The sequence below is a fragment of the Periplaneta americana genome, chromosome 13 (assembly GCF_040183065.1).
Source record: "Periplaneta americana isolate PAMFEO1 chromosome 13, P.americana_PAMFEO1_priV1, whole genome shotgun sequence".
Taxonomy (NCBI): domain Eukaryota; kingdom Metazoa; phylum Arthropoda; class Insecta; order Blattodea; family Blattidae; genus Periplaneta; species Periplaneta americana.
In genome coordinates this window covers 82062099-82083845 of record NC_091129.1, presented here as the reverse complement: position 1 = coordinate 82083845, position 21747 = coordinate 82062099, and the positions used below count along the sequence as shown (strand labels likewise).

Here is a 21747-nt window from a genome sequence, read left to right as displayed (position 1 = left end):
AAAAAGAGGTTTTGTACTACTTAATATTTAGACTTAGACTAGTAATTAAATTAAGTTTATGCTCGACCATGCCGAAATGTAGTAATTATACACCTGGTAGTAGCCCTTTAATGGACCTCATTAAAGTACACCTATTCATTAAAGTTCAGGTGTTCCACCAATCAGAAAATACCATTGTAGCAATATGAAAGCGCAAGTATCGATTATTCTCGGATATGCAATCGAAAGACAACTAGCGCGAGATTAGACAAAGTAAAAATGGCGGACACTAATGATAACGAGCTGTAACTTACACCGCCGGAAATTTTGGCAAAAGCACTCGATGTGACTAATAACTTATTAACTTATGGTCGAGCATAAAAAGTCGTATGAAACTTGACTATAATGGTGATTAAGACGCTCGTATGAAAATTATGAAACTCGCTTGCGCTCGTTTCATAAACATACTCGCGTCTTAATTACTACCATTATAGGCTCGTTGCATAATGTACTACTGTATTATTTAATTTTACATACTTTTTTCTAAGTAGTACACTTTAATTAATTATTTTACCTGATGTAGTGTCCATGTAATCCACCACAAGGCCACTCTTATCCGGAATTAGCAGGTATAAAGGAGTGTATATTGAAGGGGTGGTTGGACTGATCCATTACATGGGGTGTACTATGTTAAAATGGCAATATTTTTGTAGAAAAACGATAAAAATATTATACAAAATAATGGGTATTACTTACTTACTGGCTCTTAAGGAACCCGGAGGTTCATTGCCGCCCTCACATAAGCCCGCCATTGGTCCCTATCCTGAGCAAAATTAATCCATTCTCTATCATCATATCCCACCTCAATGGGTATTAATGGACAAAATATGTAGAGAAAATATCGAAGGATATAAACATTATTTTACATTAATAATGGGGATTTATGGCCGAAATTAAATGAAAATGCCTAAAAAAAAAATCAAAAGATGCTCTTATGAGTTGAAACAGGCAAACAATACAAAAGATTCCCTAACAAATATGTCTTAAAACGTTCAGTTTATCACATAACATATAAATACTAAAGCAGCTATGTTTCTGGCTTACTAGAAAAAAGATTCAATTTCATCAAAATCCTAGCCCTACCTATCAGTCTCCAGTCTCCAGTTGTAAATACCGTCGAGGAAGTCCACTGAAATTTGCTTGCTGTAGAATTGTGTTTAAATCTGCGAATATCATATCCAGTGCAAGTACGTACTTAAAGTTACAAAATTTGCCGGGGAATAGGTAGCTAATAGAAAACTTAGTTCCCTCTTCTCCTGAAAGTTTGTGACTCCCGTCCTCATCATGTGGAAAACCACCGGCTTATCTGTATGCATCACTAGAAGTGCAAATATTGATTAATTTTTTGAACACCCACCAGGGAGTACGCCTACAGGTAGTCTCGATTTTTTAAATCCTTTATGAAACCCTCGTCATAGGGGGATACAATGTTTACACGGAACTGAATATCGGGCTCAAAATGCTGTGGAAATATGAGGGTGGTTGTCCACGACTTATTAGAGAGTACTGTTTGTTTACCGTGGGAGGCACAGAATTAAATGTGGCATCGTAAAATTTTGACGTATCGGCCACTTTTTGATATGCTCTTGGTCAATATTTGGGTTTACTACATACAGGGGCTTCAGTATATAATTGACAGCATGCGGCAAAATGCACGCTCAATTGCTATTGTTTTAATTTAAAAATGGTATTGTGATCATATTATAAATACCGAAATATTGATTAAAAAGGAAAAGGAATCCCTCGCATTTCATTCTCGCCAACCACATACTGTCTGACACGGAAAACTGCTTTATATCTCAACAATATTTGAATGTACAGTAATATTCCATAAAGTTCATAAATAAGCCTATTTTGACTTAAAACGTATAATTTACTCTCTACCTGCAAGGATGAAAGATTATAACGTATTGTCATGACATATTTTTATCAGAACTCTTACATACAGTACTTCGTGGTACCGTAACATGGAAACAGAAGTGTAAGATTAAATTAGTGCCTCGTGGTTTTTACACGCTGCGCTGTACGTCTCTCTCCATTCTTTATTCAATCTGTCATTCGCCACGAGGTTTTTCACACCATCTGTTTCACTTTATTTATTGAATAGGTGTACTCATCCTGCCTATAGTAGTATTTAATTCTTAAATCCATCTTTACCCAATCTAAAAATTATTTAACAAGAATAGAGATCATTCACGCAGTCCAAGAGTTTTCATAAATACACCATCAATTTTAGTAGGCTATTTAACTAAGCCCTATTTATATCTAAGCAGTCCAAATTTAAGCTATACTGTACTACAATAAGACTGCAGTAACTTATTCCAGTGAAACATGGGTCCTTAAAAATTACATAAAACACAGACTACTAATTTTTGAAAGAGCAATACTAAGAAAAAATGTTGGTCCAACTAAAATGAATTATGGTACATGGAGAATTAAATATAACAGAGAACTGAATGAGCTGATAAAGAAAAGGAAAATAATGAACCATATAAAATCGCTAAGATTAGAATGGTTTGGTCATGTAAATAGAATGGAGAATAATAGACTGGTCAAACAAATATACAAATGGAAACCAATAGGCCCTAGTTAACAGAAATCAAGGTAGACCAAAAAATAGATGGGAGGATGATGTCCTGAATGATTTGAAATTGATGAAGGTGGAATATTGGACAAAGATAGTTGGAAGCCGTAAGGAATGGAAGAAAGTTGTTGAGAAGGCCTAAACTTTCATCTGAGAGTTGTAGAGCCTGAAGAAGAAGAATGTAACTAGGCCCCACTCTATATTAACTACAAGGTTATTAGCGTCAATGAAATTTTATTGGTGATAGCGAGATGTTATTTGGCAAAATGAGGCCAGAGATTTGCCTTGGGATTATCATCATTCCAGGTCCCCAAGGGACTCTACATTAGCGGACTGTACATCGGAGCGAGCCCGAAAGTTAGGAAAGAAACGAAGATGATGACGAAAGAGGGAAATTTACCAAGCAGTTCTGCTTCATTTGCTTCAGGAAAATCCTGAAAAAAAAAATCTTCAACCAGGTAACTTGTCCCGAGCAGGATTTGAACCTGGGCCACTTGGTTCCACGGTCAGACATGCTAAAGGCTGATCCACAATAAACCGGGAGTGTAAACGGCAACGAGAACGGAAATATTTTTAAAATAAATGTATTTAAATGTGAGCATTCACAATTAACGAGAAACTTGCCGGAGTCCGGGAACGGGAACGTGAAAATTAATTGTCAATTCTTACATTTATTTTAACAATATTTCCGTTCTCGTTGTCGTTGTTTCCGTTCCCGGTTTATTGTGGAACGGCCTGAACCGTTACTACATAGCGGTGGACATGCTACTGCTGCTGCTGCTCCTGTAACTACGTCCTGTTCCCTTTAAAATCCTATCGTTCTCAGCCAGGTTTGAACCGAGGAACTTCGCATCAAGTGGCAAGTACTGTAACAAATAAGAAACCAAAGACGAGTTTGTTAAAGAAGTTGAAAGTATGAAACAAAAGACGAGAGGAGAAGAGAAAAAGAGGTTTTAGAGTTCTATACAGTCTTACTTATCCTATTTGCACCCTCTCTTAAATGGTTTCATCCTATTTATATAATTCTTCTTAGTTAAGAGTGCTCCTCCTTTTTAATACCTGGCAACTTCGAAAGAGAGAAGATTAAAAAATAAAAAAAGGAAGAAAAGGTGCAGAAGTGGGAGAACGCTGAGAGAAATTAGCTACCAAGCATGAATAATGTGCTTGAGATAATAGCGCAAGAGTAGAACAACTTTTTCCATCCGTCTTTTCATTGTTCGCTTGCATACTCTCCAATTTATGCCGTCATTAATATAATTATTTCAGAGGGAAAGAAGTAATTATCAGAATCCCATTTTCTCCTCTCCTGTAAAAGTTGAATAAGCGTTTTTCTGGATTATCAGACACAAACAAGAGACTTTGGAGAGACAGTAAGGGGCAGAGATATCCTCATTTCCTCATTTACAGTATTTAATATTGTTAGCACCGTGAGCGCATGGATTAGGCCGTCGGCTTTGAAAGTGGAGACCCAACTTCGAAACTCAGATAGTCCATATGGAGTGCCAGTGGACAGAAAATGTGACTGGACCGATTATGTGGCATTATTCAGTCTTCCTTATCATTGAGCAATCATTATATTATAATAATCTCCACTGTTGAGAAGAATTGAGTAGCAAATTGTATCCGATCCAACAATAAATCGTGATGTGAGAATAAAAATTTGTATCTGCATTTTCTATAATTTTCAGGAGAGAGACTTCAAGTTTGAATTAAAAAATTTACTTGCCATTTCTAATTCAATTCTTCTGAAATATGCTTACATTAAGAGAAGATAGTCTATGATAAGATTTTCATAATCAAAGGTCCGCTATATTCCCGTTTCTGAACAAATTATTTTCCAGATAGAATCTTTTTATGCCGAAGAAAAATTTAAGTGATGAGTTGTCAGGTAGAACCTATGACGGTTATAACTTAAAGAGAGCAGACGAGAATAAAAGTGGAAGTTAATATAAATTATGATATCGCAAGACATAAATTAATATTAGGATTAACATGATTTTAGTGTTTAATTAAAAATTAATACTTGAACTAAATTGGTATCATCAAGTGAATTGAGCAGGGGCGTAAAAACGCTGTAAGTGACAAATTTGTGAAAAGTGAGATTTCTATATACAAATACACTAACTTTACCTTTTGTTTAGTCTTTCATTGTTTTGTAAACCATTTAAAAATTCTACTTACAATATTGTTACAGCCCATACTTTAGTTATTATTATCAATAATAATTTGAACTGAAATTAAAATAGTATATTATGCAACGAGCCTATAATGGTAAATTTCCATACGAACGTCTTAATTACAATTTATTATAGGCAAGATGGATGCGCCTGTTTTTGTTCGACCATAAATAAATGCCTAAGTTTTGAGTTTTCACAAATATCTTACCTTGTTACTTTAGTGATAACGAAATGGTAAACATGCGTGCATTTTCAGCGTGTTCTCGATTATTGCAATAGATGGCACGATTGTGACTGTCTTTTCAGCGTATTCCGGAGTAGTGCAACAGATGGCAGGCGTGTACGCCGTATTTATTGATTGTGGAAGGGCTTGGTATGGAGATTTTAACCTCAAAGCAACACATTAAAACACAGGAAATGACATAAATTTATTAGAATATTAAAATTAACATGAACAGAATTTATTTTATTTTAAATACCTACATGTTGTTGACTGTGCAGTTTGTGAAATTTATCTGGGGAATGGCTTCCAGTGGAATATTTGAAGTTGGGTTAATGTTTATTTGAGTGATTCGATGAATGTCACTTCCGAAACTCGCGCCTACCATTTTAGATTAGTTCTCTCAAGATTTGCGGGATGTTGCGCTTACGGTATTAGTCAATATCGCTTAGTTGGAAATCGATAGTTGCAATAATATAGTAATGAATAGTAACACTTTAATGTATGTAATTATGTTACAGTTACGTCACATGTAATGAGTGTATTATATACAGTATTATGGTCGAGCAAAAAGATAAATAAAAATGAGGTATATGTATTATGATATAGAAAACCCTAATTGTTAAAAATAATTTAGAAATAAATTTAAGAATGCTTAATAAACCTTAGGTATGACCATGTTAGAAGTATAGTTAGTGACAGAATTTTACAAAATGAATTAAAGAGTAACAAATAGAAGAAACTAGGTACTTATTCTTAATACGGAAAGTTATGTACTGTTTTAATAAACTTTCATAATATTTTATGTCTTTCTGAGGCTTCAATTCAAAATAAAATTGATGTCTGTAGCCTTCTCTTCACTGATCTTTATTTTAAAGAATAATTCCATATTAAAGGAAAGATGCAATAAGTTAAGTCATTTTTAGTTTCCAATAGACACAATACTCGATACATCAACTTTGTTTTCACTATCGCAGAGGAAATGATTGTAATAATTATTGCTATTTAACTTAATGATAATTAATGAGCAGGAAATGTCATCTGCTGTTCAGTGTCATAATGATATGAGATAGATGTACCAAACTGACTGCATTAAAATAATGACTTCAGATGTAATTCATGAGACTAGAAAAACATTTATATTCCGAATACATTCAAAGGTACTAAATTCAAATGATTAATGTTTTCGTTATTGAAGGGTTATACGTGGTAAAAATGTCATTCTGATAAACTGTTGAAGTACTTCGTTTCATTAGCAGACAATGAAAAGTCTGCGGTCTGTCTGCATAATCTAGATAGCCTATAAACTTTTTTATTCGAAATTGAATCTTCTTTAGAGTTTGAACCTTTTCCACCGATCTCCACACAATAAACTAAATTAGTTATAGATACAAAATTTGCTGTAGGAAATAATATTGAGTCTCAGCTACAGTATATGATTTGCTATAGAACTCAATTTAGATAAAAATACCATATAGACGGAAACGTTTATTTCACATATCACGAAATGCCAACACTCTCGACGTTTTCCTGAATATCTCCTTGTAATTCTGAGTTCCGGTTATCTTCCAGGACTAATAATTTGAGTAAGAAGCAACCGAGCATGGCACTTAATACACTCACCACCTTCCAGTGCCGAAATCAAGAGTATGAAAACTCTAACTCCCTGCTTTCTAACTCAAAGACGCGGCTTTCTCCTTCCGTGACTGTGTCTCAGATTATTGAAATTTATAGATTAAGTTCAAAGAAGTGACATATCGCCTTTAAACCTTGTCACTTTAGAGCATCGAGCTGAAATTTGTCAGAACTAACTGTCGGCCATTGTATAATCGCTTATATATTTTTCATCTTTTCGATACTGAATACACCTCTGTTCAGTCACGTCCCTGTTGTAACATATTATAAGATTTGTTGTTTGATACTATTATTATTACTGGGACTTTATTACAGAAAACTGCGAACTTATATAGATCATCTGTGTTAACCTCCAGTTAGGCGCACTGCCAACCACAAAAGCTGACTGCCAAGGTTTGTGAAGTAGCTATCTAGGTTTGCAAAAGGCAATCCCGTTGATCTCTAGATTAAACCCATCCGCGTCCCATTCTATGCATATTTGGATACATACATACATACACACATACATACATACATACATACATACATACATACATACATACATACATACATACATACATACATACAAACATACATAGACATGAAAACTCTCGTACTTGAGCACACACACATTCACAATTCCGCACATACAATCTAGTACTTTCCTGCATAAACTCTCGTACTTACGCACATACGCCCACAATTGAGCGCATATACTCTCGTACTTATTACTTGCTTATGTACATACAAATCTCTTATTATATATCTGCCGGGGAGTGGTTTTTCTTGATCGTGGGCGTCAGAGAATTAAAAATTATCATATTCTGCTATCTCTGTCCTCCACCGCAGACTGTGACGTTGCATAGAGGGAAATCATAATAAAATACCTGTACACCCGTACTTGCGAGCGTACACACACACAGACACACGCACACATTACCAGAATTAAGAGAATACAGTCTAGTACTTGTTTGGAGAAACTCTCGTACTTGCGCACACACATTCTCACAATTGTGCGCATTCACTCTAATACCTGCTCGCATAAACTTCCATAAATGCACGCATACACCAGCGGCGGATTTTCAGGGTAGGTAAAGGAGGCCAGGGAGGCCATACCTCCCCTAATATTTTACCAGAATACAATATCACAGTATTCACTGCAGATAAATTAAGATCATAGACAAGTTATAGCGAAAGGCGGACATTTTTTTATATTAATTTTACTATTCAATACGGGTAAGATGTAAATTACATCAATCCGAATACATCAAGTTGACGATGCCCGCTGTAACCTGTACAATCGGCGTCGATCAGCAGGCAGTGTCAATAAGGGAACGGGACAACAGAGGCAACATATTATGACTCTCCTTCCCGATAACCATGACAACAGCCGTTCAGCCAATAGGATACAGTAGTTGGTTAGCGGATTGTTTAAACCTAATTAGAACCCGCGAGAAGAGGCACATTTGGAGAAAAACTGCTCAATTTGTGGCTAGCCGCTGACAAGTGTAGTGCTAGTCTCGGCTGATTTCAGCTAAGTCCGGCTGTATTGGCAAGCTCTCTCACACTTTGTCCTTGATTTTAGAAAATCGCGTCATGTATTGTTAGTTATTTCCCTCTGCTTAAATGTTTAGTTTTATGTCGGTAGATATTTTCTATTGTTTGCGGATGTCCCTGTTATTCTTTTCCCTTCTTACGAGATATATTTATTTATAGTTACATCATACAAAATGCTTTGATAGTTTAAAAATAAATGCATTTTTGTGTCTAGTTTCATATAATAGGTCTAATAGTTGTTCACAATGTTGTGACCTAATCTGTTGTAAAAGTATGCTGTGGCAATGAGACAGTAATTGTTGTTCAGAATGTTGTGACCTAATCTGTTGTAAAAGTATGCTGTGGCAATGAGACCGTAATTGTTGTTGTTCAGAATGTTGTGACCTAATCTGTTGTAAAATTATGTCATAGTAATGAGACCGTAATTGTTGTTGTTCAGACTGTTGTGATCTAATCTGTTGTAAAAGTATGTCATAGTAATGAGAACGTAATTGTTGTTCAGAATGTTGTGACCTAATCTGCTGTAAAAGTATGCCATAGTAATGAGGCCGTAATTGTTGTTTAGAATGTTGTGACCTAATCTGTTTTAAAAGTATGCCATAGTAATGAGACCGTAATTGTTGTTGTTCAGAATATTGTAACCTAATCTGTTGTAAAAGTATGCTATAGCAATGAGACCGTAATTGTTGTTCAGAATATTGTGACCTAATCTGTTGTAAAAATATTCTATAGCACTGAGACCGTAATTTTTGTTGTTCAGAATGTTGTGACCTAATCTGTTGTAAAAGTATGCCATAGCAAATGAGACCGTAATTGTTGTTCAGAATATTGTGACCTAATCCGTTGTAAAGGTATGTCATAGTAATGAGACCGTAATTGTTGTTGTTCAGAATGTTGTGATCTAATCTGTTGTAAAAGTATGTCATAGTAATGAGACCGTAATTGTTGTTGTTCAGACTGTTGTGACGTAATCTGTTGTAAAAGTATGTCATAGTAATGAGACCGTAATTGTTGTTGTTCAGAATGTTGTGACGTAATCTGTTGTAAAAGTATGTCATAGTAATGAGACCGTAATTGTTGTTCAGAATGTTGTGACGTAATCTGTTGTAAAAGTGTCATAGTAATGAGACCGTAATTGTTGCTGTTCAGAATGTTGTAACCTAATCTGTTGTAAAAGTATGTCATAGCAATGAGACCGTAATTGTTGTTGTTCAGAATGTTGTGACCTAATCTGTTGTAAAAGTATGTCATAGTAATGAGAACGTAATTGTTGTTGTTCAGAATGTTGTGACGTAATCTGTTGTAAAAGTATGTCATAGTAATGAGACCGTAATTGTTGTTGTTCACAATGTTGTGACCTAATCTGTTGTAAAAGTATGTCACAACCGTGACCGTAGTTGTTGTTCAAAATGTTGTGACCTAATCTGTTGTAAAAGTATGCCGTAGTAATGAGACTATATATTTTTATAATACATTCATAAGTCACATCTTCGCCTCCTCTGTTTTTATACCCACCGTCCGCAAATGGAATACGCTCTCGTACTCGCCCATATGCACTCTCGCACTTAGGTTTACGTAGCCTACATACACTCTCGAATTTCTGCACATACACAAACTTTCACATTACATACTTACTATTTTACACTTCTCATCATTTTCTCGATTTTAATTTGACTTATCATTCTTTCATGACTCTGTCATTGCTGATTTATGTCCACATTTCAATACATTTAAATAAAGTATAAGTACAGAATGATTATTTTTATATTCAAATTTTCCTTAAATTCACAATTACCTCCAAGATTTTTATTTCTATTTTTTTTAATTCTCAACTATTTAGTTTCATCTATTTCCTTCCTTACCGTTAATTTCTACAAATCTTCATTATTAGGCCTACAACAGTTTACAAATTTGCACTTGCGATCAATTTGGTAATTTTTAATAGGTATCTGTTGATAATTTTGAACAAGTTCATTCGAACAGATGCACCCGCGCAAGTTACCAAATTGGCTTCATAACAATGCCCTAGTCTGTAATCAGATTCTCATGAAACAGAAAGATGTAGATGAAGTATTAACACGTCCTTTTATCAGAGCCGCGACTGGAAACAGTACCATGTGACGTCACTGGGATCAATCGCCCTTGTACTGGTCGCTTAGCTCTCAACTTCAGAGAGGCTTATTATAACAGGGAGAGAAAGTTAAGTATTGACTGGAGTGCTGGGGGAAGAGGCCCACGCTCCCGGAATACGTAATTCGGCGGTCCATTCCGGAGTTCATTGAAGTGCCTCGCAGAGGCTCCGCCCTATATATTAATTTGGAAGAGGAGCGGACATAATTCCAGGGGGGTGATCAAAATGTTAGGGGAGTGCTTATGAAGGAGATGAGGTTCAAATTATCACATTTTTGTATTTTTTCTACACCAAGAACAGCGTTAAGGACGCAAACCTGTGCAGAGAAGTTTTCAGACGAATTGGGCGACTGTCGATTCATCCCTTTTAAGAGGAAAAATTGGTAATGACTTCAAAATATTAGTTATGCATTTACCTTCAAGCACTGGAACAGTTTTGATTGTATACATTTGTGGCTTAGTGGTAGCGCGCTGGTCTTCAATCAAGGCGATCTGGGTTCGATCTCCGACCTGGCCTTAATTGGAAATTGTGATGGACAAAAGAGAAGCTTCATATACCAGTACTTATATAGAATGTACGAGGGAGAGTCAAAAAGTAACCTTAATAATTGTGTTATTAATTGAATATGTACAATAAGACTACAAACACTCTATCACTTTTCAACATAGTCCCCACTACGTTCAATGCAAGTTTTCCTGTTATATTATATTGAAGTATTTGTAGTCTTATTGTACAAATTAAATTAATAAAAGAATTATTAAGGTTACTTTTTGACTCTCCCTCGAATAAATAAGCTGCAAAGTTTTTTTCGGTTTAATCCCGTTTCCCTCTTTCATACTACTAACACACTATACCTCTTTATCACAGTATGATATAGGCCTAACTAGTAATATGCTGGGATGAAGTATTGGTGTTAATATGAGTTTTCGTTACTGATACAGGATTTTGGGTCTTAGGGCTCTCATGATTATCAAGCACTAGTCTGGAAATAGATTTGACGGTGTAAGAACTGAGACAGGATGACCCATATGCAGTTCGTAATAATGAACTTACCTGAAAGTTCGTCTATTCCATAAATCTTAATATGGGCTTTGACGAAATGTCGTTTAATATTGAAATGACGAGTAGAAATAAATTGGATGAGACACAGTAAAGAAACAATTCATTCATCTTCTTCAACAACAAAATAATCATATTCCCATTTCCTTTTGAAGTAGTATTTCTTCACGGGTTTAGATTTTGCCATGTTCCAGTTCTATTCTTGACTCGAGAATTATCGCAGATACAGGTGGAACTGAGGGCCAATGAATGCCCACGTGCACGGATCTTTCCTGATTCATGTCTCAGAAAAGCCACTCCTGCCTTCATTGTTATAATTATAGGTCGTCTTGTATTCGTCGTTACTATGATGATAGGCCGTCACTATATTCTTTATTATTATATTCTTGGTCATTGTGTTCATCATACACTCGTTATCATATTCGTCTTCATTATATTTATCGTTAATATCTTCGTCATTAAGTTATTACATTTGTCTTCAATACATTAGCAATCGTTGAATTAGTGGTCTTTGTATTAGTTTACTATATGTTAATCGTACTCATATTCTTCTTCATATTCGCAGTCTTACATTGACGATCTTTTCATACTTACTCATTATTTTCGTCATATTCGTCTTTCGTATTATTTCAGTCATTATATTTCCGTTCATTATATTTTTCATTTAATTCGTCTTTATTATATTCGTCGTCTTTATATTTGTTGTCATACTCGTCTCCATTATACTTGTCATCTTCTTCACATCCGGTATTACATTCACCGTCCTTATATTCCTCTTTGTTACTTTCACATTTACAACGTTCGTCTTCATAACATTAGTGTTTATTAATTCGTCTTCTTCTATTCGTTGTCATTATATTTGCATTCATTATAATTTTCATCATTACTGTATATATTTGTCCTCACTACATTTGTCTTCGTTATGTTTATCTTCATTATACTTAATTATTTCTCCTAGTTTATTTGTGTTCATTATATTCGTCTTCTTTATATTCTTCATTATGTCCGTCTTCATTAGGTTCGTCTTCATTACATTACTCTTCTTTAAATCAATCTTCATTACATTCGTCTTCAATGCGCCTTTATTAGTCTTCATTATATTTTGTTTTCACTATATTTTCCTTCAATATATAGCATGTCTTCACTATAATTCGTATTCGTTATAATTATCGTCAGTATATTTGTTGTCTTCATTATATTTGTCTTCATTTTATTTATCTTCAATCTATTTGTTGTCTGTATATTCGTCTTCATTATGGGTATTAAATTTGTCTTCATTATATTTTATCTTCACTATATTTGTTGTCTGTTGCGACGGGTTTTACCTGGTGGTGGCCTCTTCTTGTTCTGCCGCGTCGCCGGCAGAGGAGAAGTCCACTAACTCAGTCATACGTCGGTGGGTGATGGAGGATCTTGTCCCCCGGTAGAGGAGATCTCTTCTCAGGGACCTTGTGGTTTTGTGGGCGTAGGATGTAATGTGATGTTGGTAATTCCCACGAAAAGAAACCAAGGAGTAAAGTTCCACTATGTGTATTTATTCGGCTCACTTCCCTTGCTTGAGTCCAAGCGACGGAATACTGGCTGTTGTCATTCCGTGTGTTTTCGGCGTCTCGTCTAACGCCAGTTTAAAATCGCTGCCGTCAACTTATTGAGTAAATCACAAAGCTAAAAGGTGCGAAATCTACACTTTATCACTTCGTTCGGCTGGGAAACGGAGAATGATAAGATATACACGATCGGAACAAGTGCCGGAAATATTATTAATACTCACGCGATCGGCTCACAGGCCGTAGACTATATAAGTGAGTAAACACGCCACTGGCCGGCAGTCTTCTGACCAAACACACGATCGGCTCACTAGCCGGTAATATTCTGAGAAAATACACGCTCGGCTCACAGGCCGGTAATCGTCTCCGAAAATACACACTCGGCTCACAGGCCGGCAATCGTCTGGGTGGGCACGCTCTCGGCTCACGTCCTTTTAAATGCTCACTAAGGTGACGCGCTCACCAGACGCTACTATTGTTTGCCAGATACAAACAACGCTACCAACGCGTTCCTAGACAGGAAAAACCCCTTTATGCTATACTAAAGTTCAGTAACCTACCTCGCGTCTACTGGTTTTAAATGCGTTAGGCGCCTGTCAGACTGAGTGAATAAAGAACCTATTACGCGGTTCGCTGATCCCTGTGGCGTAGGTTAAACAGACATCTCAAAGAAATATAGAAATATCAAAATGAAACTATACTATAACTTATATAGGAGAAAAAATATCTTACTATTGCCGGACCACCCGACTACAGCTTCAAATGCCCCTTTCTCAACAATGGAAATTCCCTTAAAGAATTTTCATTGTTGGGAAATCTCGCCTTCGACAATGCCATTCTACCGTTATTCCTATCGCGATCAGCCAGGATACACGCCATCTTGCTCAGCTATACAAATTCTAAAGTAAACATGACATATATGTTTTTAAACAATCTCTCTGTGCACACAGTCATTATTCAAGCATACTTGTTAATCATCCCTCACACTATTTACATACATTATCTACAAAATTCATAAGATTCTTATTTACAGTGTCACACATTATTCCATCACGCATCCGCCTTGCGTACGCAGTTATACTGCGCCGCACTGTACATTGGTATCCTGCCTTTACACAATAGAGTCTAGCTCACCGTTCCAACTTACGTATCTATATTTACATTGTCTTGCCGGAATGGTCTTAGCAGCTGTTTATGGTATCTACCTAGAACCTTGTTGTTGTCTAGGTCCTTCACTTCGCAGGTATGGTCTCCAAACTGAAGGATCTCTACCCGGACTTGCTGATCTGTCACACTCGTCGCTACGCGTGGCTGGCATCCTATTGTCTACCTGTTGCGCTGCTACCATTAATGCATTTCTGCGGTCCCTTCCTTGTTCTTGTCTCCGCCAGTCTCTCCTATCATTCCAGCCCCTACCAAAATTAGGCTGCCAGAATCCTTGCCTATATCTCCTATTTCTAAACCAGTGGGGTGGGTTGCTGTCCCTAGGGTGCATATCTGCCTCTCTATCCGGATACCATCTTATGTGATTGATTCTGCGGACTGGTCCGCCCCCATTATTTCTCATCCTATTTACATTACCTCCGTTACCGCGGTCAGCACCAGGATTATTGCGGTTGTACATATTTCTGACAGGTTGAATATCCCTCCTATTTCGGTTTGGACTGACAATACCACTTTGACCCCGACTATTATTATTATTATACCCATAGCCTGGTTGTCTGTCAACTGCCCAACTATTTACATTCATGTTTCCTCGAGGTGGTGAGAGGGCGCCATGTGCCCCTCTCTCCGCCTTCGAGTGGCTGGAATAACCCTGTATACTCTTCTCTGCACAATTAGTTGCGTCATAACTTTCGCCTCCATTGTGTGTCATATCAGAACTGTCTAGCGCGGTCAGGAGGTCAATTGTCTCCCCAAAATCTCGTGGTCCCGCGATAATTAAATTATACCTAATATTTTCCGGGTAATGGGATATGATAGTTTGTATCAATTCAGAATCTGGCATTGGTGGATTTAGACTCTTTCCCTTTTTGACAAGCTCCATAAAGTAATCAATCATCGATATGCCTTTCTTAGCATCAAACCTACTATCATTGATTTCTTTTCTAATTTTCTGCTGTTGCCTCTGCCCCCAATACCGGTCAGAGAACTTTGTTTTGAATTCTCCATAACTAACTTGTGCGTCTAAAGCTACGAGAACCCAATTAAGTGGCCGTCCTCTCAGACTTTTTCTCACGACGGTCATTTTTAGTTCCTCTGGTACCCCTTTCACGTGAAAATACGTTTCCAATTCGCGGATATAACAGTGAGGGTTTGAGAATTCCACCTCATCAAATACGGGATAACCAATTTCATTAATGATATGCGTGGGATACTGTGGGCGACCTAAAGATGACCTCTCGTTTACAATATTTAAATTACATTGTTCCTGATTTCGTGGGTCTTGGTTCTCTCCTACCACATGATTACTTATGTTACTACCTCCTACTATATTTCCTAATCCCATACTATTGCTCCCGCTAGGCGTTCCGCTCACGCTCGGTTCGCTAATTGAATTATCGACAGTGACTCCATGGATCCTATCTTGCATCGAATTCCATCTTGATTCTAAACTCTCTAAGCGTTCTCTCTCTTCCTTTCCCTGGTCTCTCACTACTCGCCTAATCGCCTCCATCTCTCGATCCACCCCTTGTAACCTCTCATCTACCGTTCCTTCTATGGCCGATCTCGTCTTTTCGTTCTCAGCAATTGTGCTGTTCCTCACCTTCTCCTCTAGTTCCCTCATGTTCTCTGCCATCTTATCTACTACGACGCCTAGTTGACTTTCTATTTCCGTATTATTGTCTGCTATCTTTCCCTCCAAGTTTTCTATTCGACTCTCTATCAGCTGGTTTACCTGTTCCCTAATCTCTCTGGAATTTTCTCCCATCCTACTCTCCATTTCTGATAGTTTGCTGTCCATCTGCCTCATCAGTTGTTCAGTCTTTTGGCCTAGCCTCTCATCTATTTGCTTTATTTGTTCTGAAATTTGCTTCGCTTGCTCAGTACTTTGACCTAATCTTTCATCCATCTGTCTCAAACTCTGTTTCAATTGCTCTGAATTATCCTGTTTCATTTGTTCAAAATTTTGCTTAAACTGTTCTGAACTATCTTGTTTCATTTGTTCAAAATTTTGCTTAAACTGTTCTGAACTATCTTGTTTCATTTGTTCAAAATTTCGCTTAAATTGTTCTGAAATTTGCTTCGCTTCCTCAGTACTTTGACCTAACCTCTCATCCATTTTTTTCATTTGTTCTGAGTTATCTTGTTTCATTTGTTCAAAATTTTGCTTAAATTGTTCTGACATTTGCTTCGCGTGCTCAGTACTTTGACCTAACCTCTCATCCATTTTTTTCATTTGTTCTGAATTATCCTGTTTCATTTTGTCGAAATTCTGCTTCATTTGTTCTGTACTCTGTTTCAATTGCTCTGTAATATGTTTCATTAAAATTCCTATCTGTCCTAGCATCGTCCCTTCTTCTCCCTTTTCCTTCTCGCTACATTGCTGGGTTTCTTCGCTATTTCCTATGATCTCGTCGTCCCCCATACTGCTCTCCAATTCTAATCTTCCCTCCATTTCGCTGTCTCCTACGTTCTCCATCCCTCTATTCTCTCTACTTATTATTTTCCTCTCACTCTCCGTCCCTTCGGTCTCAATTCTTCTATTCCTTAATAACATCTGGATATGCCATAACCTATATACAGATCACACAATAACAATCCCCTCCAAAATATTATACACACACAGACATAAATATACGTACAACCCTACACAGAATTATGCGTTAATAAATGTTATCCTCCCTACACACAAAGAAAGTTCATACATGTATAACCCTCCAAAATATTACCATCAACGTTGTCTTCCTCCTCGATGTAGCGTCGACCCTACTCGTCCCGCGTAGCCGTGATGATTTCGCCACCCTCGGTGTCGCCGCTCTCGTTGTCTCGGCGGGGATGCTGCGTCAGCCTCTCTGCTGTCGTCTAGTACTGACGATAATCACGTTGCTGCTGCTACTGTTGTTCTCGTCCCGACGCCTCGGTGTTATTGTTGATTCTCGTAGCCACGCGTTGTTGTTTTTATTCTCGTAGCCACGCGTTGTTGTTTTTATTCTCGTAGCCACGCGATGTTGTTTTTATTCTCGTAGCCACGCGATGTTGTTTTTATTCTCGTAGCCACGCGATGTTGTTTTTATTCTCGTAGCCACGCGATGTTGTTTTTATTCTCGTAGCCACACTGTCTCGGTGGTATTGTTGATTCTCGGGCCCCACACTAGTATTGTTTTTATTCTCGTAGCCCCACGTTGGGCGCCATTTGCGACGGGTTTTACCTGGTGGTGGCCTCTTCTTGTTCTGCCGCGTCGCCGGCAGAGGAGAAGTCCACTAACTCAGTCATACGTCGGTGGGTGATGGAGGATCTTGTCCCCCGGTAGAGGAGATCTCTTCTCAGGGACCTTGTGGTTTTGTGGGCGTAGGATGTAATGTGATGTTGGTAATTCCCACGAAAAGAAACCAAGGAGTAAAGTTCCACTATGTGTATTTATTCGGCTCACTTCCCTTGCTTGAGTCCAAGCGACGGAATACTGGCTGTTGTCATTCCGTGTGTTTTCGGCGTCTCGTCTAACGCCAGTTTAAAATCGCTGCCGTCAACTTATTGAGTAAATCACAAAGCTAAAAGGTGCGAAATCTACACTTTATCACTTCGTTCGGCTGGGAAACGGAGAATGATAAGATATACACGATCGGAACAAGTGCCGGAAATATTATTAATACTCACGCGATCGGCTCACAGGCCGTAGACTATATAAGTGAGTAAACACGCCACTGGCCGGCAGTCTTCTGACCAAACACACGATCGGCTCACTAGCCGGTAATATTCTGAGAAAATACACGCTCGGCTCACAGGCCGGTAATCGTCTCCGAAAATACACACTCGGCTCACAGGCCGGCAATCGTCTGGGTGGGCACGCTCTCGGCTCACGTCCTTTTAAATGCTCACTAAGGTGACGCGCTCACCAGACGCTACTATTGTTTGCCAGATACAAACAACGCTACCAACGCGTTCCTAGACAGGAAAAACCCCTTTATGCTATACTAAAGTTCAGTAACCTACCTCGCGTCTACTGGTTTTAAATGCGTTAGGCGCCTGTCAGACTGAGTGAATAAAGAACCTATTACGCGGTTCGCTGATCCCTGTGGCGTAGGTTAAACAGACATCTCAAAGAAATATAGAAATATCAAAATGAAACTATACTATAACTTATATAGGAGAAAAAATATCTTACTATTGCCGGACCACCCGACTACAGCTTCACTGTATATTCGTCTTCATTATAGGTATTGAATTTGTCTTCATTATATTTGTCTTCATTTTATTATCTTCACTATATTTGTTGTCTGTATATTCGTCTTCATTATAGGTATTGAATTTGTCTTCATTATATTTGTCTTCATTTTATTTATCTTCACTGTATTTGTTGTCTGTATATTAGTCTTCATTATAGGTATTACATTTGTTTTCATTATATTTTCCTTCATTTTATTCGTCGTAATTATATAGGCCTATGTCGCGACGTGTCGTCTTTATATGAGTCATTTTTATATCTGTTGTCATATCCGTCACCATTTCATTCGTCGTTCTTATATTCATTTTCAGTGTATTCGTCGTCTTTATGTGAATATTCATCTGTATATTTGTCGTCATTAAAATAGTCTTCTTGGTATTCTTTGTTATTAAAATTGTCGTCTTGATATTTGTCACCATTTTAATTGTCGTCTTTATATTCGTCATTGAAATAGTGATCTTTAAGTTCGTCATTACAATATTCAATTCAATTTAATTTATTAGGCCATTAGACATACATAATAGGCTTGATCACTGATACATTTAAAAAATATAATACATTCGAAAAACACACACAGTAGGCTATATAATTGAATCAATGTATTAATTATTATAACAAAATATAAATAAATTTATTTATTAAAGAATAATTTCATGCGAATTTATGTTAAAATACTTACCAGCAGAGTAAAAAAGGATTAATAGATAGCCAATAATAAAATCTAGTTTTAAAGCTATTGATTTCTAACTTATATTATTGACTGGAAAGTATTTTCATAACTTATTCATCGTAGTTGCAATAACTTGATCGTCTTTATATTCGTTGTCATTATAATAGTGATCTTTATATTCGTATCCATTATAATCGTTGTTTTATTATTCATCGTCTTTACATTCACCTACGTATTCGTAATTATTTTCGTCGTTTTGATATTCATTGTCATGTCAATCGTCATCTATATATTCGTCTTTGCAGTAGTCATCATTATATTATTCGTCTTTGTCACAATTGTCTTATTAATTGTCATCTATAAAATCGTCGCCTTTAAATGTGTTTATATATCTAAGCCTATATATTTCATTTACACATTAGTTGGCATTGCAGTAGGCCTAGTCATTACAATCATAGTTTTTGTATTCGTTTTAATATACTATTTCTTTAAATTTGTCAGTGCATTCGTTGTCCTTATACTTATTATTGCTGTCATCACTATGTCGTAATCATCTTATTGTTCATCGTCATTATTATTGTAATATTTAACAACTGAATTATTTTCGTGTTTCCTGTTTTCATCACACTTGCTATTACTAAACACTTACAATTATTTATATTTCATACCTTCTGGTCAGAATGGCATAATGTAAGAGTTTTATGCAAGACAAAAAATAAAATACGGGCTATACTCCAAGTCCCTAAGGAAAGGCGAAAGGTCTAAAACTTTACTGTAGAAGATCGAACCTATGTCCATTGGATTTGCAGTCGTGAATGTTGGAACATGGTACTTATAAAATTACTTGTAATGGTTGTTAAACTTGCGATTTAACAACGTAAAATTTCATTATTCTTTTTTTTTTTTTTTTTATTACAGGAGAGAAATGCAATGCAGCTTTTACAAAAGAAATAGCATTAAGATCTCCTTTTGAACTATGCAGTATAAATAGTTGGTGAGATATTTTACCAAGCATGTACTTCAAAATAGCAAGTAAATATGGAAATTAATAAAATCACGATTCCATAACACGTGTTATTCTTAAAAGAAAATTGGATTTGACAAGGCAAGCAAAAAAATTTCAGATCCCTTGGACATAAAACATTCATCTCTGTAAATAAATTATTACACTTGTTCTTTCAGTTTCTTCAATTCTCTTCAGCTTCCAGATCACGTTCCTCAGTCACTTCGGTCCCTGGAGTTTCTTAATCCTTTGTTACCCGCAACTGTCACCACAAACCCCCCTGCCCCCAACTTCTACTACCCTTCGCCACCACCAAAACAGAAAGAAAACAAGTGACTGCGTCTCTGTTCGCAGATTTCACTTTTATGTCTCACAACACAAAACTGACCTCACTGTCTGTCGGTGTTGTAACAAAATATTTTTAGTTACTTAACATCACTCAAGAGAGGGATGTTAACAAAAAGACTGACTACTACGTTTTCCTATGTCGAAGAATGAGGTTTTATTCTTGATCAACACATGATAGATTTTGTAGTGAATTGTAATGCTGTTGGTAGATGTTTTATACTGGCATTGACATTATAAAGTCGCCATTTAACATCAGTAATGAACGAGGGATATTCCATGACGAATGAAGGTAAAAATATGATAGCATAAATAATGGAAAGAAATAATGAGATGAAAGACAGAAGTGCAAAGACAATTAAGTGAAGATTGAGGGGTGAGATGAAAGGTGAAAATATACACGAAAACGATTAAGATAAAAAGAGACTAATGTAAAAAGAGGAGCAAAGGAAAAATATTAGCAAATTAAGTGTTCCTAACTACTAGAACTACCACAACCTCTACTATCACAATAAATATTAGCAGTATGACCACAACTAATAATACTAGATACTAGGCCTACTACTAACAAAACTGCACCTCCTCTACTACAGGTAGCGCCATCTCTACTAACATAGCTGACACCATCTATACTAATACATATGATACCATATCTGCGAACAGAACCTAATCTTTTGCACTCCACAAAGCATCATCCTCACTGCTATTAAACATAATCTGATATTTCGATAAATTTTTAAAGGCCAATTTACAACGAAAATTAAATATAACGTAAGCGTTAAGTTGGAAATGTAAAGATTACCGCAAAATGAAAAAGTCATACCATCAATCACGATGTGAACATAAACATAACCGCAAAGATAGTTGGTAACCATGGAAATATAACAACGACGTCATTTCGTCATATTCTGTAGTATACTTCACCGCTCTGCGATTTTGTACTGTTTCCATATCTCGTAAACATAAACATGAAAGTTTGGAATTTGTGAACTTTTATGTTAACGTCTAATGATAATATTAATGTCAGTGAATATGTGAATAATTGTGAATGATCTCATTTGTTAACCTGTCCGCAAACTTGTGTTTATGTTCAATTTTCATTGTGATTGAGACTTGAGACGTTCCTGAAAATGAATTACTTCTGGTAATCACATGATTCATATCATAACTTCCATGAACGACCTTTCCATTTAGTGTCATATTATGTTCCTTGTCAGTCTGTCATTGTAGGCCTATATATAGCTAATACCAAATAATCACGGACACATCCAAAGGCTATATAAAACAAAATGCGTTACATGATCGGAAAAATATAAGCCTACACCTTTTACAAAATTCATAGCAAACCGTAAGGCACATGAATTAAGCGATTTTGTGAGTTGTGTAAGTACGGTAGTATATTTCTACGCATTTT

At 36.6% G+C, this 21747-nt stretch overlaps 1 protein-coding gene across 1 annotated transcript; it reads right to left on the bottom strand.

Moving 5' to 3' along the window:
- Positions 1-14129: 14129 nt before the first annotated feature.
- LOC138711636 (uncharacterized) lies at positions 14130-17139 on the bottom strand. The gene is made up of 2 exons (XM_069842768.1): positions 16304-17139; positions 14130-15985 (listed from the first exon to the last, which is right to left on the bottom strand). The coding sequence occupies exons 1-2, from the start codon at positions 16647-16649 to the stop codon at positions 14130-14132; spliced, it is 2202 nt and encodes a 733-aa protein (XP_069698869.1). The 5' UTR covers positions 16650-17139.
- Between the last annotated feature and the right edge of the window lie 4608 nt (positions 17140-21747).